This window comes from Schistocerca gregaria, chromosome 10 (assembly GCF_023897955.1).
Source record: "Schistocerca gregaria isolate iqSchGreg1 chromosome 10, iqSchGreg1.2, whole genome shotgun sequence".
In the NCBI taxonomy this organism is placed as follows: Eukaryota; Metazoa; Arthropoda; class Insecta; order Orthoptera; family Acrididae; genus Schistocerca; species Schistocerca gregaria.
The window spans coordinates 132,587,637-132,595,802 of NC_064929.1; the positions used below are offsets into that span (position 1 = coordinate 132,587,637).

General features: G+C 38.0%; 1 protein-coding gene across 5 annotated transcripts in view; it reads left to right on the forward strand.

Moving 5' to 3' along the window:
- LOC126293746 (tropomodulin) overlaps positions 1-3,611 on the forward strand; it is a 633,877-nt gene extending 630,266 nt beyond the window's left edge. For 4 of the 5 annotated variants that reach the window (XM_049987098.1, XM_049987101.1, XM_049987102.1 and 1 more), the window contains exon 9: positions 2,715-3,611. In XM_049987098.1, the coding sequence (XP_049843055.1) occupies positions 2,715-2,797 (83 nt within the window). In that variant the 3' untranslated portion in view covers positions 2,798-3,611. The remainder of the gene's footprint in view (positions 1-2,714) is intronic. The other variant, XM_049987103.1, reaches the window with a different exon arrangement.
- Positions 3,612-8,166: the final 4,555 nt, after the last annotated feature.

The window sequence follows — 8,166 nt, forward strand, 5'->3', positions numbered from 1 at the left end:
TGAGTGTGCTGTGTTCAGTTCAGCGTCTACTTATTACCATTGTTTGGTTTTCATTTCATTTCACATCAGTGAATAGACACCATGTCAAAGTCAAAATTTTGTACGAAATGAAGTATTCATCTATTCAGGAGTTGATGGTTTATGTGAGTAGCAGTAACTGTAAAATACTCTAGATCATTTAATATAAGGAATCAGGATCTTGCACGAAGTACTGTTTCTTTCCCTGACTGAATCACATATGACAATTGGAGTGTGCAAACTGTTTAGTGATCTGATGCTGTAATTACTATTTTTAGCAGATAATTTATCAATTTGCTATGTGTTCAGATGAAGGTTTCAATATTAGTAATATTTGTGGTGTTGGAAAAAATGGGATGTAGGGAGTAGACAGTGTGAAATACATGGTTATTATAAACCGTTCATTCATTTTCAAAGTTCCATATTATCCAAAGTATTGCCTGTACAAATATGATTGATGCATGAACAGAGCTGTAAACTCACAAAGTTCTCATTGTGTCCACTGGTTAATGTTGCTAGTGCAGTGTCTTGTAAAGTGTTTTTTGTATACTGGAATATGTAACACCTTCTATTTATCTGGAAAGGTTAATCACCACAATGTTAGAGCATGGGGCACTGAAAATCCCACAAAATTGTGGCGTATGAAAAAGATTTGCTCGTGGTTAATGTTTTCTGTGCAGTGCCACAAACGAGGCTGTTTGGGCTATTTTTATTTTATGGGAGAACTGTGACAGGTACCTCTTACCTTGACGTGTTGCTGTTGTGGTTGTTTTCACAACAGACTGCTCATTTTCAGAATTCATTTTGCAACAATAAGGGGCACCCCCTCATTGGAGCATCTGTGTTTGTCCCTACCTAAACAGTGAAATTCTGCATCACCGAATTGGGCATAGTGGTTAAGATTGTGTGGCCCTGTTCACTTGGGCCCATCCCACTTTTCCCTGTGCCCTTTCATCCTACAATATCTCCCTACCCACAAATTCACACAGAAAGACTGAATATGAAGAGTATACCTAATAAAGTAATCTGAGAAAGAAGTAATTAGAAGGATCTGAAATGTTGTGGTATGCCAATGGGTGGGAAGTTACAAAATAAAATGCTTAAAAGAACAGCTGAGGGTAAAAGTTCACATAGGATCTTTACCAGATGAAGGGACATGTTAGACAGACATTTGCAGTTGCAGCAGCTTCCAGAAGTAGTTGACTTGGCACTGGAAAGAGCCATAGAGGGTGAAAAAATGGTAGGAGTACACAGACTAGCATATACAAAACAGGTTAGACAGTGCTGGGTGTATTAATTACGTAGAGATGAAAAGACTAGCACAAGATAGAAAAATCTCACTTAGACAGTTAATTTTATTGTACCAGTGAGATTGCATTACATATTAAGTGCACAGGGGAAGTAAGTACACTCCCAGGAGACATTACACTAATGCCTTATAAAACCACCTCTAGTCTTTAAAATTCCCTCTGTTATGTAAGGGCATTCATCCACAAAATTACTGTGGTATCCTGACCCAGCTGAAGCAACTTGTTGATGATTATATCCCAGTAGCTGGGATTTTGGTTGCTACATTTCACCCTTTGTTCCAAATAGTCCCACACATTTTCTCCTTGAATGAAATCGGGTGATTTAGCTTGGCAATCGAGGTGCAACAGTGATAGTCCCTGATTGAGTGTTCATCAAACCTGGAATGTATGTGTGCAGCTTTATGAACAGGGCTGCTGTCTTGATTGATTTGAGTGTCCACAGCATACTCACCATAAGGGTGTGGAAGAAAGAGCACACTGAGAATGTTGTCATTGAGAAGTTTGGACTTTTCGCTGTTCCGTCGCCTAGGGTCTTTTTACGTGGTACACCATTCCTTGTTGCAAAAGGCCATGTCGGGCATCCACAAATCAAGCAACATCATTCATAGATTAGTCCAAACATGAAAGTTCCTTTCTGCCATGTATTCAAGTCAACCCATCTTACTGTGTTAATTTCATACAACTCGCTGGCACATACACACCAAGTAGTTACAGTTCTATAGCACTCCAAAGCAACTAGTTTGCTCTGTTAAGCTTACAGTCTGACCACTCTGTTTCTCCATGACACTATGGCAGATATCACCAGGATAAAAAAGGATGGAGAATTGTGTCAAACTAGTCACAGTCGAAAAAATAAAGTAAACTGTGATCACTTCCAAAGGCTAGTGGCTGTCTGTGCCGGCTGCTCATGTGAAGGTTTTGAATTAAATGAACAGAATTGTGTAGGCTATTTATAGTGAAGGCTTGGGACTTCAGACAAGAAGTTGCTTGAATGAATGTACAGCAGTTTTGATGCACAAGTCATGAAAGTGGTGTCAAATAGAGCAACAATCACATGGATGGAAGCTGTATGTCTTTTAGTGAAATACCCCATTCCAGATCTGAAACTTTTGAAAAGTATTAAATAGTTATTAAATATATTACTGAATAAGAAAAAAATGATCATGTGTCATGTTTGTTTTGATGTGCTGCAAAGTGATGAGTCTGTGCGAATTAAAAAGTTAATAGAATTTCTGAATTTACTGTATGTGGATTTTGTTAACAGGGAAAAGACAGTACTTTTTGTAGAGATTCTGTTTGTTGTTATTAAAACACATTTTAATAGTTGCTTTCTTTCTGTTCTTCTCTTTTCTCCATTCGCGGTTATTTAATGGCCGCAAATAACAGGTCGCCTCCGTCGGATAGGCAGAGCTTCGCGCAACTACACCATTGGATTCGTCACACACCACAAGAAGTCCATCCACGAGTGATTTGGCTTCCTCCAACAGAAGTTCTGTGTGTAGTGTGTCACTGTATGCTCCATAGGTGTTGTTGTGGACGATAGAAACTGTGCTCTGTTTTTGTCCTCTACTCGCTATCTGTGAAAGTTTTGTAGCTGGAAATGGGAGGGAAAAAGTGAAAAGTGCAGAGGAGCACTAAGTTTGTAAATGTTCTGTCAATGAATTACAGATATGTTCAGCTATTTGTCTCCCCCCCCCCCCCCCCCTTGCTTTTTGAAACAGAACACTCGATATTTCCTTCTTGTGTATTTTAGGATATACTCCCTCTTTCTTCTTCAAAACCCTTCATAGAACCATTCAGTGCTAAACAGTGAATGTTATGTGCTTCAGATAGTTGTAGAATGTATAAAATTTCACACTTGATATATGGCAACAGCAACTGTTCAGCTGCTTGGGGTGGCCTTCAGCCCTGTAAATTTTTTAAGTTTCTGAATACAATGCGTACGGAAAAAGAATGAAAAAAATTTCAAAAGAATGAAAAAAATTTCTTTGTTATTGTTTGAGAAACTGGCATTCTCTCCTCCTCATAAACATGTTCTAAGCAGTCACTAATGGTTGTGAAGAGAATTAGCTTTGAAGCTGGGACAATGATATTTTCTGACATGCACGTCATACTCGAATTACAAGAAACCGATAGCTTTATCATTTTTCCGTTGTGTAATATATGTTAGGCTTTTATAGCAATAGATTGAAAAACTTTGTAGATTACATCAGCACTGATGTTTCCCATTTTAATAAAATGATAGAAAATTTTCACATCAAACAGCTGTGCCTCACATAGAAATGTTTTGCTATGCATAATTTAAACAAAATAATGTGAAGAATTTTTTACTTGCACCGCACATTTTTTTATGTGAAAATAGTTCTTCGCATTGTATGTCCATCGAGACCCACTGTCACAGAGATAGTTATTTCTTTGGCATTTCTAGATGCAGTGCTTATTGCAAAGTTGTAATTGCATGAAATAGCTGTTTGTAAAGAAACTGCTTTTATGTGACTTCTTGTAAATTATCTATTGTAAGTATTTTGTAAAGTTTTTCCCATATATTAGATCAAATTAAAGGTCTTAAAAAACTGTTTTGGGCTTATCTTTCACCCTTTATTGCTGATACATAGTGTTTTTATGACAGTGACTTTGTATTTGAGAGCAGCAGCATTTTAGACACAAACCTGCTACAGATTGCTGATGTTGAAATAGATTCTTAAATGGGCTAGGGACAATTCTTCTCCATCTTTTCCCAATGACATGTAACTGCAACAAGGACTCATATTCCTCTGGAATGTATCAGGTGTCAACCTGTAAGAGCTATCACTGTGGATTACAACATGAATGCAGCTGCAGAGGAGGAAAACTTTTACCTGTAAATCAAAAAGTGACTGGTGAGTATTATATGAGATCATATGCAAAATGTTCAGTGGATGAACTGGACATAGGGAATAGATCATCGAAGTTTACTTCACTAAATGTTTATAAAGTGATCTGTTAGGTTGAATTGTTGGCTTCACACATTTTTTGGCAATGACTTGAGGTTGAATTGTTGGCTTCACACATTTTTTGGCAATGACTTGCTGCAATCTGCAGACAATTGCTGGTGAATCCCGTACTGACATGCAGCAGAATGTCCTTTTATATCTGTATTACTCTCACTATAGTGGTACAGCTTGTAAATTAAAACATATAATACTGTAGCATATATACACTACCCTTACTTCAACATATAAATTACCCTTACTACACCAGTGCCATTCCACAGCTCTTCCAGCTGAGGGTACACTGAAGAGCCAAACCATTACAGCCACTGCCCACCAAGATATTTAATGCCACCTGGTGGTGTTTAGGGCACACAGTGTGGAAAGGAATATTTTAGGGCACACAGTGTGGAAAGGAGTATTTAAGTGGAGCAGAGATGATTGGGGAACCATTCAAGCGACAATAAGGGCCACGAATAGGGAAGTCCACTTACATAAGTGACAATGACAAATGACAGATTGTTTTGGCACAGTGTCTGGAACCCAGCATCTTGGTAAGAGCAGTGCTGGTCAGCTGTTCACATGCTACTGTCATAAGCATCTAAGGAAAGTGGTTGAAGAACAGAAACTGTGATTAGGTGACTAGATGTTGGAAGTCCACATCTCTTCCAGAATGTGGAGGTCAGAGGCTTGCTCATCCTGTAAAGCAGGACTGGTAGCAATTTATGCCAGCTGATTACAAAGTGCATTGCTGATGGATACAAAAGTGCACGTTGTTGGATTTAGGACTACACAGCAGATGAGCCCCACTTTTCCATGTTGACCCAACGACACTGTCAGTTAAGATTGCAATGGACATGGGAGTGTGGAGACGTGTAAATCAATAGGAATGTGACACTTGGTCGGATGAATCATATTTGTTACACCAGGTTGGAAATTCCACCATCCAGGCAAACAGTTTCTTGAAATGTTTACTGTGTCAAGGACACAGGCTAGAGGGGGTGGAATATTATGCTATGGAGGGCACTCTCCTAGGCTTCCAAGGAGCCTGTGGTAGTAATCAAAGGCACCACAATAGCTGCGGACTTTGTTAACATTATTGTGGATCACCTGCACCCCTTAATGCTGAAATGTCTTCCCTGACATCAGGGGCGCCCACCAGCTGGATAAATGTTTGTCACAATGCCAGGATTGTGGTAGACTGGTTTGAGCAGCATGATAGTGAACTACTGTTGTCTTAGCCACCAGATTTGTCTGATCTGAATGTAGTGGAACACATGTGGGATGCTAATGAGCAAAACTCTGGCCTGTAACTTATGGGAATTGTGTGATCTGCATGTAGTCATAACGCCACATAACTCCAAAAACTATCTAGAACATGTTAAATCTGTATCATACAGCTGTATTGTGTTCCAAAAGAGGACTAGGATGCAATTAAGCAGGTAGTAATGAAGTTTTGGCTGATCTGTGTATTTCATTTTACTGTGTTGCTATTTCATGGAACGTAAATGACCCATTAGGTGTTGTGTGAGGCTGCAGCAGGTTGTTAATGTAGTGTACAATATTAACAACCAGTTTCATTCACGAAAATGTTTTTAAATGTAAAATTGTTTCAGTATTCCAGCTGAAAATAACACGTTTTAGAATTTGATCGTAGTACAATCCTTCCTGTAAATGAGGAAGTGCAGTTTAAGACTAAAATTATGAACAGGTCCAGAGTGATTCTATTAACAACCACCAAATAGCTGAATAGGGTGACAAATTCTCAGTGGGTAGTGGCTGTGTGTGTGTGTGTGTGTGTGTGTGTGTGTGTGTGTGTGTGTGTGTGTGTCCATCCAACAAAACATTGGGAAAGTTTAAATATTTCAGTGTATGTGCTACATAATTAATGGGAGGTTTGGAAACAGCAAGTGAGGAACATATTTAAAGTTTTATGAAATAATAGTAGTGTCAGTATCTCTGTATGGCTATTGCTGTTGACACTTCCAAAATACAGGATAGAGGAAAAGATATCTGAGCATGAATAAATGTCCTTCATTGTGTGTGGTGTGCATTGTTTGATATGGTGGTTAAACAACTGACATTGGAAGAATAAAATTACTGACAATCAGTTACAGATTGTATTAGAAGACAGTGTTACCAAGTACAGAGATAAAGAATCTGAGGAAGATGGCTGGAATCTTGAAAATGCAGAAACTTGACATAGTGATCATAGTGTGGAAGTAGAACTTGCATGTGTGTTTCATTCAGTAATTAGGAGGGGGAGAGAAAGAGAGAGAGAGAGAGAGAGAGAGAGAGAGAGAGAGAGAATGAATGATGGTGGTGAAACTGATGATGAGGAAGGATTCGTAATATTTCAAGTAAACAACAATGAGATGCGTAGAGTATGGAACCATGTGACGTTCAGTATATTCTACAAATCAAGAATATTTGCATATTCATCCAGATAGCAAAACACCAATCAATTTTTTAGCCTATTGATTGCAGATGACATTCCTATTTTTAATGCTGAAACAAAGTACAATGCAGTGAATATATTTTTGAGTGAAAATATGAAAGATGGGTTTAAGATTTGTTTCTGGAAGCACGTACGTATGCAACAAATGCTTGTCAGTTTGAGAATTTTGTAACAAGTGTGTAAGGTAAAATCCCTCTGTTTACAGGACTACTGGTAGAAAAACTTACCATATGAAATTGAGGAATAGTTATGATTATGAGCCGAGGCAGACATGTGATCATCTTAGACTCATACAGTGAGACCTCTTATTTTACATTTTCGTGTGTATAAATTTAAGAAATTCATAATTGAAGAAAATTTTAAAATACAAGCACACACACATGTGATTGGCACATACGATTAAAAATCTCAATCCTCTCCAATACTTTGTATAAAATCTGTGTAAGTGAAAGTAAGTAAGTGTGCAATACAATGTTCATGCAATAATTTGTGCTAATGAATTTCATCAGTTTGTAAAAAATCACAAACATGTAACAGCATGTAAAAACTCATCAAAAAATTGAAATTGGTATCTGGGTGCAAGGTGTTTTCCAACATGCTACAACTATAGATTATACAACCAAAGCCCCATGTTTTTGAGAAATCATTCTGTATGCTCATCCAGAAAAAAAGGGAAAATTGATGAACATGTTGAATTAAACAAAAACAAAAAAAGAAATAATAATAATCAGTGCAGTTAAGTGGTTATACCATAAGCATAAATGCAGACATCTGCTCAGTGACAAAATTTGTCACCACTGCTGTCACTGTTTAATGCTTTTCTTACGAGCTGCATTTCATATGCTCACCACTGTTAAAGTGTTATTTTAGGCTTGATGAGAGAAACAGAGATGTGAAAAAATGAGTTCACTTTCCCAGTTCACATTACAAGCTCATCAGAAGCAGGCTCAGTGAATTTCTGTACATTGTCTAAAATGTAAATTTGAAAGAAAGCTCAGGTACTAGAGCTCCACCTCATGCCATAGCTGTCGCAACTGCAATATATCAGATTTGAGCATGAAAGTCTTTAAAATGTGCTGTCACAAAACCCTTGCTATACTTCCGTGTGTTGTAGCATATCATATTTTTTACATATATTAGTGTGGTGTGATGTCCACTGGGTATTGGGTGATTTGCCAAGCCAATAGGAGTTCACTAGCTGGAAATGGGCAACATTTCCTCAATTGTGACCAAGCATAGAGACTCAGTGCTTGAATTAACTGTAACGATTGATATTGTTGCTGAATACAGTACATTGGAATTACATGCGAAAATATGAGACTGAGTTATATGTGGCACAAGAAAAAGTGATGGCTGGAACCCTTCGTCACACATTGGCTTGGTCCAGAAAACTTCTGGTCGACTGTCTTGG